The following is a 12,827-nucleotide window of genomic DNA, read 5'->3' on the forward strand; positions in this document are numbered from 1 at the left end:
AAATTAATGTTTATGGAATTATTTAAATTTTTAATGATGATATACTGTCCTGCCTGCCTGACTTGCTGGAATCTTCCAGAATTTGAAACATTGTTATTTATTTTTATTCTGTTTTCTTCACCCATGTTTTAATGTTTTATGTATGCCGGAGATGCCGAAAATAGAGCCTGCAGGCCAAAGCTGGCCCTTTGTATCTTTTGATTTAGCCTGCCAGAGGGAAAATTATTAGGACGGATTGGGGAATGCCTTTAACAGAAATTCTCATTTATATTTTAATGTGACCTTTTGTTTGTTTTTTTATTGTTGAGGTACAAAAAAGCTAACTGAAATTAAATGTTTCAATTAAATGTAAATAAATCAGATTTAAAATAAAATGTACATAGTCACTTAATGAATAGGGGACACAGCAGAAGACATCAGCGTGCAAATCAAGGCAAAGGCAGGTTCAGCATGACTAGTGTATTCAGCATTGAACTTCATTGTATTATACATTGATTTTTTATTGGTTTTATTGTAATAAGTTCATTAGAACGCATTTGTAAATGCGGTTAAAGTATTTTTTGTTTTTATTTACAGTTTGAAATGAATTAGTAAATTACCCATGGCAACTTTAATGCAATACAGTTTGCTATATTACAGCTCATAATCAAGCTTGGATTTTAGCCTCTCATAAGAAAAAAAAAAAAAAATTGTGAATACCTGATCTATTCTATCAGCTACCTTTACACAATTTACATTTCAAAAAGCATTACAAAATAAAAATCTATTGAATTAAATGATGATGATATTATATCTGTGTGAATGACTGTGTGCTTACATTTTTGTTACACTTGATTCTTTATATAGATTTTTCTTTTATCACCTCTAATACTTGTGATTATGAAACAGATTTCTGCAGCAGTGTGTGCTGTTGGATTACAGAAGTATAAAATACCGTAAAATTTACAAGTTGTTAACATTTTGACATTATGTTTGCAGAATAATTCTCACAACCACATCTGCTATTTTTTCTTTTTGCATTGTATTATATGTTACAGATGCATCGGATTCAGTTACATGTAAAAATTCCCATTTCTCTTTATTCAAACAGAAGAAAACAAATATTCAGAGAAATGTATTTCAGTCTTTCATCAGTAAAATGAGAAGTTAACAGCTTTTTTGATGGACCTAAATCATATAGTCACATCACAAATCAGTCTTTTCGCTTGTACACTTGCTGGCACACAGCATCTTCACATGTCAGCTCCTGCAAGTCAAATGATCATGAGGTCAACGTGCATTCCTTGTGAGCACAGAGTAGTACAGCAATTGTTTGGCAAATAATAAGGTTTAGGAGACAGAGCTTTCATTTCTTTGATTAACTTATTCATTAAACCCCCCCAAAAAAGTCACATTAATCTGGTTGTTGTTATCATGTGCAATGCTCACCAAATAAAGTTTGTTTCCTTCTATCCAATGTTTCCATCCCCGATTGGCTTTCTCACCCTTTTGAACGGCCACCAATTTGTCCCCTTCCCAGGTCACCAGAGTCTATGAAAAAATATATAATAAACCTTAAACCCAAACCAGCCTGCAAAAAGTTAATGATTTTAATTAACTGAAAAAAAAATTAAACATTTATATTTACTCAAATTGTTTTCTAAAGACGAGCTATAACTGTTATTTTATTAACACAATATTTAATGTATAATTTGTAGATAATAAAGCTATGTTCAGATGATATCAGTATTTGTCCATCTAGGTAAAAGTTGAGCTGTGTACTCTATTTGTTTTACTCTTCAGCACTGAACAAACGGACTAAGATCATGGCCAGGAGGCCGGATGAGGTAAATACAGGTTAAAATAACGTTACGTTATATGACAGCAATGAAAAGAAAAAGAAGAAAAAAGTTCACCTTCAATGCCCTGTTGTCAAATCCCTTAGTAGATTCTTCTTTCTCAACTCCAATAGTGAAGCTCAGCTCATAGTTTTTAAAGGTGCTCTGTGTCTTGATCACAAAATTGTCCCCATCCTGGGTAAAGATCTTTGTTGGAGTGAGGTGAACTGCAATCTTGCGGATGGCAAAGTCAATGTCTATGAGATTAAATACTGGTCAGTTTCATGATGCATATCATAGTTTAAATGTATCTTACATCTGCATAATAATTATTTAAAAAACAGAACACATATGTTTTCTATTCTGATTACTTGATTACATAACTTTTCCAGCTTACCCAGTGCTTTAAGGTAATTTTCAAGATTTTTACTTGACTCCAGCTCCCATTTTCCAGTGAAATCTACAGGCATGGTTACTGCTGTGTGGACTTCAGTAGGCTGGTGGTCAAAAAGAGGTGATGAACTAAACCTTTTATACTTAACTGTTTATACACAATGAGGCAAGAGGGCAAAGTAATGATAAGAGAGATCTCTGACCTAATAGGAGAAGAGAAAACCTCTTTACCTATAACCTATTGAAAAAAACAGGTCAAAATATATTCAAAGCACTATACAGTGTGATAACCTGCATAGATGACTTATCACTGGACACTAGACAATGTTATTGCTATTTCCTTTGGGATCTTTTAATGATTATTTGTTCTTTTACCCCTGAGTCCATTGCACCCTCACTGCTGAGTTTGCTCACTGTTTTGTCCCAAGTCAATGTTTCCTGTGCACATGGAAAGAAAACATTATATAAGGTGCGTTGTGTTGTTCTGTGCTCATTTGAGTGCATCAAAATTCACTAAACAATAAACACTAAACATTTGCACACTAAGCTATTTGGGGAAAAATATGGTGTAGACACTTGTATGATAAAGTTTGTATTAGATGTTACAATACATGGTTATGTCCCATTGTATTTAACTGTATTACCATAGTAGTTGACGCATTATCAAAAGCTGGGTGCACAACTCAAGTTTGCTATTGCATAATCATGTCACTACCTAAAAAAATTATTAAGCCTTATAAGTGATTGTCAGTCACATTTTCAGAATAAGCACACACTGCATTTTGTATGCATCTTTAAAAACATTAGATACACATAATGTGATCAATAAAAACCTAAAAAAGGTACATCAGGCAAAGCAAACATACTGTATACATCCATTAATCAGATTTGTAAAATGATGTTTTTAAAGAAAGTAATTACCCGTTTCATACTAATACTTCACACTGCAAAAAACGTAACACATATCCACTTAGTTGCCCTAGAAAAAGATTAATTGACAACTGAAGCAAACAAAGAGCTTAAATTCTAAAACTTATCAAGGAAAATAATCAATAATCAATGTGAGGTCAGTGGTTAGTTACCATAGTTGCCTCACAGCAAAAAGGTCACTAGTTCAAGTCCGGGCTGAACCAGGAACCAAGAGTCTGTGTTTAGTTAGCATGTCCCTCCTATGTCTGCGTGGGGTTCGTCCAGGTGCTTCGTTTTACCCCACAGTCCAAAGACATGCAGTATATGTGAATTGGATAGACTAAATAAATTGGAATTGGAAAAACTAAAACAACTAATCGACAACCAATGAAACTTGAGAACTTAGGAAGGCAAAACAGAAACTGAAAAGGGAAAAGAAAACCAAAGCAGAAACAAAAGAATATACACAACAGAACTTCCACTTCCATAAACAAAACTGTAGAACAATCCAAGAGAGAAGGGGTCATGAGCTCTTGAGGACAACACAAAGCATGGATGAATGGAGAAACCATTGGGGAAATTAAGAATGGAGAGCAAAAGACAAACAAGGTGTCACCTCTGGGCACCCGCAGAAAGGAAAAGGATTGCAAAAGTTATCAAACACATAAATTTATTGATAAACACTCACGTCGAAGAACTTAGGAAACACAGGAGACTCAGGAACAACAATGGGGTGTGGATGAAGCATAACCAAGAATACCAGACAATGACTGAACAAAACACAGGACTACAAATGCACCATGATATTTTTCTGCCCACTGAATAGTTGAGAGCAGAGATGAGCCACAGTGGAGACACCATGGGGATGAGCAATGGAGAAGTGTAGGGTTGCAGGGGCACAGACGGATTGGGTCCAATCTGTGCAAATGGAGCCAATGATGTGGAGTGATAGGGAGACACTGGATGCCTGGAGGGCCAAGGCAGAGCAACAGACACAGATACAAGGAGGTATGTTGAGACATAAGCTTAGGAAGGAAGGCAGGCAGATACAACGGAGGACCAAGGTGGAGCCTGAAGGAAAAAGGTGGCTGACAGGATTAGAGTGAAGGAGGGATGAGATGTAGCCAACAGCTGTGATAGAGACACAGATGGAGGTGGAGACCAAGGTAGGTAACAGGGCTGAGGCTTGGGAAGGTGAGGGCTCAGCATGTTGGGGCAAAGCAAGTTCCACCAACATGGAGTCGGAGGGAAGGAGCAGGCTGACAAACCCAGGGGAATGAGGTGTAGTAAGAGGACATAAAGACTGCAGTTGAGGCACAAATGGAGTTAATGGAGGGGGAGACCATGGTAAAGCCAAGGAGATAGAGAGCCAGAGTGACACTCAAGGCCAAAAGTGTTCCAAAGGAGTTAAAAACTGTTATAGAGGCAGATTGGTGACTGATCAAGGAAGTGCCAAAAGTGTCCTTAGCAGAAGAATGAAAACTTAAAGTGTAAAACAGAAAGAAATTACTATTTCTTTTAAAAAAATTCTACTGTTGCTCATATTCTCATTGTTTTGACTGAGGTGCCAACTGGCCTAGTGCATAAACAATATTGTGAGTCTATCACCCACTGAGATTCTGCTGCCAGAAAACGGGGCAAGTGGATTGGGGGATTATGCAGCGTCATTATATTTGATCTTCGCTTCTGTGATCAGAGAAATTTATTTGGACTTTATTGTTAAGCATGGAAGACAAGATAAGAAGAAATATGTCAGGAAGAACATGAACAGTTTCCAGCGTTTGATGTCGAGAAGATCAGAATTCCCAACGGCAACTCTTTTTCTTTATTCTGTCACAACTATTCCAGCACTTAGCATATATTCATGAGTCAGACTTTATCTCGAATGCTCCATACAGTGTGTCTTTGAAAAGACCAGTGAAAAAGTAGGACGAATAAGAGAATACAAAGGAAGAATATTTTGGTATTACTCTGAGTAAGCCTATGTGTTTGAGAGGTCTGGAATTAATACATGAAATGAATACCTAAAAAGGATTGATGGATATAAATTCATATAATTTAAATTATATTTAAAACTGCTGTCTCTTTTTGGCTTACAAAGTCACTCTCTTGTAGTAAAGGCAGAAAAGGCTAGGCTATGATCAGCGAGAAAAGATCTCATAAGAAAATTGAAACGACTATGTATCTTTTTTTTTTTAATTTCCCTGTAAGCACATCAAAGTAATTTTTAGTCAGGAAGGAAAGTCAAAACGACCTCATTACTGACAGGTCTCCAACTCCTATTCATGCACTGAACAATTCTCCCTTCACTCTTTCTCTGTATGGCATAAATGGAGGCCTGTTTGACAGCTTTATGATTGCTGCTTTGACTGACTGTTGTGCTGCTGTCAGGCCGAGAATCAAAACAATTACAAACTGACACATCTGCAATGACTGACATGAGTTCATGAGATGTATCGTGCATTGGAATTCACTCCTGCTGACAGAGCTCCTGTACAACAACAACAACAACAACAAAAATAAAACAGAAAAGCATCCCATGACATGAGTAAATGCTCTTTGAGATAATCCAAAGGCTCTAATTGGCTTTAGGATTACAACTTGTGCCCTGTGATTTGAAATTCCACCCTGCACCTTGATGTTGAAACATCAGCGCAGAGGACACGCGTAAGAAAGCAGCCAAAATGTCTCCTGTGGACATGAATGGATATTGGAAAATGACAAGCAATGAAAACTTTGATGAATACATGGAGGCTCTAGGTAGGCTTACACTTCATTTTACATTTATTTATTCATTCTACCCTTGTGAAAATACTTTTCTTTGGTGAACAAGGTATATAGGATTTTACAGAAAATAGCATGTTGGAATAAGGGAAATACGTGGATGCATTTTGTAAAGTTTAAGTACCTCAAGACCTGTTGTTTTTTTTAATCTACAGTAACAATTGGCTCATGTACCATATGCAGCTAAGACTGACCATTTCCATATCTATTTAACTTGCAGATGTGAATGTTGTCATCAGAAAAATTGCCAGCTACCTCATCCTAGATAAGGAGATTGTTCAGAACGGTGATCATTTGTACATCAAGACTCTAACCACATTTAGGAACTACGACATGGAGTTTGATGTTGGAAAGGAGTTTGAGGAGGATTTGGTTGGTGTAGATGACAGGAAATGCATGGTAAGTGGCATCCTTGAATTTAAAGTAGCACTAAAAGTGCAACTAAGCAAGAAAAACATAGGATCAGCAATGCTTTACCTGGGAAACTAAACCTTTTTTGTTTGTTAGCACTATGCTACATAGTGTTTGACAGATAGAACATGCTCCAGGATTAACATATTTGTTGATTCCGGAACAACACTTCTGACCAAAATCGTCTTGTCTTGGCCCTATCCCAATCCCTACCCTGAAATCTAACTCTAAGTCTAACTTACCCATATAATTAGAAAGAATTCTAGTGTAGGTGAGGCAGACTGGTGCCTTAAACTTAAAGTTAATACATTTACACAATATATATTCCTTAAATCTGACTGAAACATGTTCTAGCTGGTGAAATCATGGGATCCCCAATTTGCTTCTGTTGTACTCAGATGGGAACAGTTTTTTTTTTTCCTACACACGTTATATTGTGATGGATGAATCGGTGATTGCCAGTTCTGTAAATAGGATTTACATACAATGACCTATTGAATCTTAAATCCAGGTTAATGCTGCAAACACCTGGTGCTCAGGGAATGTTAGGTCAACTTGCACAGGAATTTTAAAGGAATCGCCTATGTTTAGTATTGCATATGATATTTACCAGGTTTAAATCTTGTCAGTTTAATTTTTCTCTCTCCTTCAAACACAGTGACAGGAGAAAGCTATTTCCCCATGAAAGCTTGCAAAGAACCAATGTTACTCAACAGTTATAACCCTAAACAAAAATCTGGCATGGTTGGAAGGCGTCCCAAAAAGGAAGCTATAAATCCCTGCCCTTGTAAGGGTGGGTAATTTCTGGTCTTTAAGCCTCACTGTTCTTCAAAGTTTAGCTCCATCCCTTATAAAACTTAACTTGACCCTTCAGGATCTCTGTCGCTCACCTCTGCTCTAGTCTCAATCACTAGGTTTACTTGCACACCTTCTGTTAATTGGTCTCAGGTGCCCTCACCCCATCTGGGTCATGTCACTAACTTTCGTTTTGATTCAGAAAGTCGTTTCTAGAAATTGAGATGGTTTACTAACAAGACACTAACGACAATATATTATCAGTTGCTAGTAAATTGCTCCTAATAGTTTGTCTTCAGTGCATTCACCTACACCCAAGTTATGGCACCTATGTTAGCCCTCCAGTTCTACTCAACCCAAGTGGGATTTGAACCAATATTTTAGATGTACACACTAAAAAGAAAAATAAAGTTCCAGCCTTTAGTGCCAGTACAGCTATAGTATACCTATTGAGGTAAAGGAAGTGAGATGCACTTGTGTAGGTTCTACTCTCAGGGTTCTATTACACTCAACTTTACTCCTATCTGGATCATGGCACCAATTTAACCCTCCAATTTTTCTCACCCCACTCCAAGTGCAATTTAAATAGAGGCCAGTCAGTGCACTAACAAGGGTACTGAAGATTACCGCTTCTGAAATCACTCACTGTAGACCAGAACGAGTTCAGCACATATGAAGCAACACCAAGATTATGTGAACCTCAGGAAAAGGAAACACAGACAGACTAACAGATACAGTTTTTCTTACAGTATCTTTTTGAGAAGTGTTCACAGTATTGATTGCTCTGAATAATGCAGCCTTACAATTTCTTAAGGATTTAAATGTTAAAGTTTTGTGTTTTACATGTATGCTCCTGCAAAAAGATGCCTCTTTAGTCTAAACTGACAGAATGTGTCTGCCTCCCTAACTGTGCAAGAAGGCTGTTCCAGAAATTAAGTGCCAGATATGAAAAGAACCTATACTGCCTGCTATCAGTTGTGATATTCTATGTATAATCCACTGGCCAGAATTATTTAAAGAAGGTGAAAGTAAATAAACAGAACAGAAGCTCACTCAAATACTGTGTAGCTAAGCCATTCAGTGCTTTGTAAATAATCAATAGGTTTTAATATATACATAAGCAGGGGCGAACTGGGACTAAAAATCAGCCCTGGCACTGTAGCAACACCAGTCCACTTTACCACACCAACACAGCCCCATCCACGAACACGCACATTCACTACTTATATTGGTGTACAGATGGTGAAATAATATAAGCTGTACCATATATAATAGATATTTAAACATTTAATGTGACTGGAACAAAAACAACCCGTTTATAACAAATTTATCCATACAGTCATTTTATTCATTCATTTTCTTTTTGGCTTAGTCCCTTTATTAATCAGGGGTCGCCACAGCGGAATAACCGCCAACTTATTCAGCATATGTTTTATGCAACGAATAGCCTCCAAGATGCAACCCATCACTGGGAAACCCCTACACACACATTCACAAACATGCACTATGGACAATTAGGCCCACCCAATTCACCTATAGCACATGTGTTTGGACATGTGAGGGAAACCGGGATTATATTCACATCTTGCAAGAGATAAAAGCTGCCTGCATGTAAAAATGATACATACAAAAAAAAAAAAAAACATTTTTTGTTTTTAAAAATAGCATACCGGCCCACATTTGAAAAATGGTCCGGCCCTTCTGGCATTTGCCAGAATTGCCAGATGGCCAGTCCGCCCCTGTACATAAGGTTTAAAAGGGAGCCAGTGCAATGCTGACTGAACCAGACTAATATGATCATATTTCTAGTAAGCACTCCAGCTGCTTCATTTTGAGCCAACTGAAGTTTTTTTATTAGGCCTGCTGCAGGGCAGACATCTTCATATGGACACTCACAAAAGCATGTCATAAAAGCATGAAAATGCTTTTCCGGGTTAGATTTTAAAAGCAGATGTTGGAGTTTGACAACATTTTTTAGACAAAAAAAAAGTTTTACATTTGTTTGAAATGTGGCATTCAAATGGCAAGCTGCTATCAAATATCACTCTCAAAAAATGTTGACTAATGATGCTGACTTAACATCCATCAAGTGTATTAGTATTATATTACAATAAGTGTATTATATTTATATTATAAATACGAAGCCTGGTTTATACTCGACTTATACTATACTTGAGTGCGCGCAGTGAATGTGACGTCACTGCTGTGTTTACAGAGTTTTGATTTGGGTGCGCAAAACATGATTTCGGCTGAGCGCACAACATTTTTTGAGACTTGATTAAACAGTTTGCACGGCGCTGAGTTTGATTTGAGTTGAATACGAGTCATTTTGAAGAGATTTTGTCTGAACAGTACGCCTGTACAGACATCTTTATGATCCGTCCATGCTTGATCATATGGATAACCAGATAACCCATAATTCTTGGCTAGAAATTGCAACAGTGGGAAAGAAGGAAAGTTTTTGTAATACAATTTGGAAAAAAACATGTGGGATAAGTTTGTTAAAGCCAAAGAGGCCATGGCAAAAGTGGAGACTCAGGTATTCCAGCATTTACAGGTTTTACAAAGATGTATATATTACAATTTTGAATTAGAATTATTTAATGGTTACAAAACTATAATTAAGAAAACAAATTATTTCTTTGATAACTGGAAAAGGATATTTGAACCTATCGGTTTGCAATATACTGATGCCCTGTTTTTTGGGCTTTATTAGTGATAATGGTCAGGATTATTGGACCATTATTGCCTTTTAGCAAGTGGAGGACAGAAACTAGCCAGACAGCAATGTGTCAATTGTGGAGCGGGCCAAATATATATATATATATAAAAAAACATCTGTAGTTTTTCAGTAAGTGTACTTTTTTGCTTTTATTCTTGCCATAATAAAACACATTTGTAGAGTACCCATGTTCTGTTGTCATTTCATTTTTAATAAACTTTAATAGGTAAAAATGTTCAAGATATGAACAAAAGCAAGTGATACATTAAAGTTTGATAAAGAAAAATCTTGAATGTTTATAAAAATCTTAACCATTAAATAATTTATAAAAATAATTATTTAAAAAAATGAATAATTCAATAATATTAATGATATGACATTACCCCACTTTAAAAAAAATAAAATAAAATAAATAAAATAAAAATAAGAGAAGTTACCTTTAAACTGATCCATAGATTTTATCCAGACAAGTGTAATCTTTAAATTTACATATGAGAATGTTATCTTTGGTTTTCATGAACGCTAAAAGGAAAATAATAGTTCTTTCATAAACCTGATTTTTTTTGTTGGCCAAATTTTTTTATTCAAAAGAGCAAGTTTTGTATATATAAACTTTTTTTATGAATTTAAAACTGAAATGAAATAGTATTTTGAGTCTATTGAGAGATCAACAAACTTAAAAGTAATATAAATGAAGGACTTGGCACTTGTCTTGGATTAAATGACTAAAAACCCCTGGATTGTTGTTGTTTGATTGTGGACATTTGTTGTTTATGTTTTTCAAGCATTCAATAAAAAATGAGTTTCCGGAAACTTCATACTTCTCTGTTTATCCGTCTGATTTTACGGTGGGTTTGTGATGTAATAGATCCAAAACTTGCTGAAACCCCAAGGTGTTTGTTATTTATTTATTGTTATTTATTTATTTATTATTTTTTTAAATCTTTTTTTATTACATTTTGTTTATAATGCGTGTCTGTTGTCGGATTAAGGATGTTTGTTTTTTGTTTCAGGCCATTCATAGCTGTATCGATAACTTTTTACAATAAAGTAAACAAAAAAAAACCCAGTGGGTTTCTTTTGACAGCCCTCTGTTGTTGTTGTTTTTTTTTTTTTTTAATAAATCTCACCGGCGAATGCCTAAAGTATAAAAACCTCGTGAGGTGCGCGCACAGTGAGCGGAAGTCCGCGACGGAGTGGCAGGCGAAGGTGTAAATCAGGCTTAAGGCAGAATTCTACGTTTTCTGGATGAGAGATTTTTTTTGGTCTAATAAGCAAGAAAAAGTAGTGCTGAATCATCAGGCTGAGAGGAGAGGACACTAGTTTTTTCTTCCTTGCATGTGCTAAAAACCTATTCCTATTGCTACAGACCAAAAAAAAAAAAAAAATGAATAAAATGTCAGTCAGTTGCAGCTTCATCTTTCTCAATGTTTTTGTCCTTGCTTTTTAGACAACTGTGAACTGGGAAGAGGATAAGTTGGTGTGTGTGCAGAAAGGAGAGAAGGAGGGAAGAGGATGGACGCAGTGGGTTAAAGGGGACGAGTTACATGTGGTAAGTTTGCATAAGGACGAGGTTCAAATGAGGTCATGGTCTGTTGTGTTATGGAAGGTTCCACTTGGCTGCTTCTTGTTAGTTGTTGACGTTATTTGTCTACAGTGTAGTTAATGAGATAACACAAATACTGAAGCAGCCACACATTACAGTAACAAATATTTTAAATGTGTGCAAGCAGAAATCCAATTAGTGACTTTATTAAAGAACTCTATGGAATATTCTATTATTAAGCGATGTGCTCATTTACGATTACTACTGACTGTGGAAATAAATTTGTTTCAAACTATTGTTTAAAAGATCAGGGTCTTTCAATTATGATACTTACAACTTAATTATAATCAATTTTATAATTAAAAATATATGATATTATATAAGGCACTTTACAATATTACCCGAATAATAAAATAGAATCATTTAGTGGGCAGCGCAGTGGGTAGCATGTTCGCCTTACAGCAAGAAGGTTGCTGGTTTGAGTCTAAAGTACAAAGACATGTGGTATAGGTGAATTGTATAGGCTAAATTGTCAGTAGTGTACATCTGTGAATGTAAGAGTGTATGGGTGTTTCCCATTAATGGGTTGCAGCTGGAAGAGTATTCGCTGCGTAAAACATGTTGGTGAGATTGGCGGTTCATTCTGCTGTGGCGACTCCATATTAATAAAAGGACTAAGCCGAAAAGAAAATTAATGTTTATCGGTTTTATCTATAATTTTTTGTAAAGTTGCTTTAAACATTATACTAAACAGTTATAAAGGACATGTTTAGGGGTTATATTTAGCATGCTTAAGGAGTGATCTCCACTATCATATTTGAAAGGAAAATTCGCTTTATGCAATGGCAAAGTTATATAAAGCTTCGAAGAATCAGAATCGGTACTCGGAATCGGCAAGAAATCGGAACCTGACATCATCTGCAAAAATCCTGATCGGAGCATCCCTGATATTTTTACTTTATATTGAAGTACAAAAATTGTATGAACTATAGAATACAACCAAGAGGCAGGTCTGTGCAAATTTAGCTGGATTTGTATTTATGATTTTTTTTTTAAATACATGATACAATTGATTATTCATTTAATTCTTTTTTCTTTTTTTGCAGGAAATGAGAGTCTGTGGAGTGGTGTGTAAACAAGTTTTTAAGAGACAAGTGTTTGACTGATGTGCCTTATCCTATTGATCTTTTCTGCCATTTATAGTCATTGTTAAGTAGTAATTTTATATTGTAGATATCATGTCTTATTCATTCCCCCATTATATATATATATATATATATATATATATATATATATATATATATATATATATATATATATACACACACACACACACACACACACACACACACACACACACACACACACACACTCAAAATGAGAACAGATAAACTTATGCACGCCATCTTATTGTTCCTTCAATCCAATAAAAACCTGCACAATTCTTATC

At 35.7% G+C, this 12,827-nt stretch overlaps 2 protein-coding genes across 2 annotated transcripts; one reads left to right on the forward strand and one right to left on the reverse strand.

Moving 5' to 3' along the window:
* Positions 1-1,061: 1,061 nt before the first annotated feature.
* On the reverse strand, positions 1,062-2,323 carry rbp2b (retinol binding protein 2b, cellular). Its single transcript, NM_001002307.1, has 4 exons — positions 2,215-2,323; positions 1,896-2,074; positions 1,429-1,530; positions 1,062-1,246 (listed from the first exon to the last, which is right to left on the reverse strand). The coding sequence occupies exons 1-4, from the start codon at positions 2,285-2,287 to the stop codon at positions 1,193-1,195; spliced, it is 408 nt and encodes a 135-aa protein (NP_001002307.1). The 5' UTR covers positions 2,288-2,323; the 3' UTR covers positions 1,062-1,192.
* A 3,428-nt stretch (positions 2,324-5,751) lies between these two features.
* Positions 5,752-12,800, forward strand: rbp1.2 (retinol binding protein 1, cellular, tandem duplicate 2). Its single transcript, NM_001114899.2, has 4 exons — positions 5,752-5,879; positions 6,124-6,302; positions 11,282-11,383; positions 12,484-12,800. Exons 1-4 carry the CDS (start codon positions 5,804-5,806, stop codon positions 12,541-12,543), a joined length of 417 nt encoding a protein of 138 aa, NP_001108371.1. The 5' UTR covers positions 5,752-5,803; the 3' UTR covers positions 12,544-12,800.
* The last annotated feature ends 27 nt before the right edge of the window (positions 12,801-12,827 follow it).

This window comes from Danio rerio, chromosome 2, assembly GCF_049306965.1.
Source record: "Danio rerio strain Tuebingen ecotype United States chromosome 2, GRCz12tu, whole genome shotgun sequence".
NCBI classification, from domain to species: Eukaryota; Metazoa; Chordata; class Actinopteri; order Cypriniformes; family Danionidae; genus Danio; species Danio rerio.

Coding starts and splice junctions, on each gene's coding strand:
- rbp1.2 (NM_001114899.2), top strand. CDS start 5,804: ATGTCTCCTGTGGACATGAATGGATATTGGAAAATGACAAGCAATGAA. Junction 6,303..11,281: donor TAGATGACAGGAAATGCATG/GTAAGTGGCATC, acceptor CTTGCTTTTTAG/ACAACTGTGAACTGGGAAGA. Junction 11,384..12,483: donor AAGGGGACGAGTTACATGTG/GTAAGTTTGCAT, acceptor CTTTTTTTGCAG/GAAATGAGAGTCTGTGGAGT.
- rbp2b (NM_001002307.1), bottom strand. CDS start 2,287: ATGCCTGTAGATTTCACTGGAAAATGGGAGCTGGAGTCAAGTAAAAAT. Junction 2,075..2,214: donor AAATTACCTTAAAGCACTGG/GTAAGCTGGAAA, acceptor TTAATCTCATAG/ACATTGACTTTGCCATCCGC. Junction 1,531..1,895: donor TTGACAACAGGGCATTGAAG/GTGAACTTTTTT, acceptor ATTTTTTCATAG/ACTCTGGTGACCTGGGAAGG.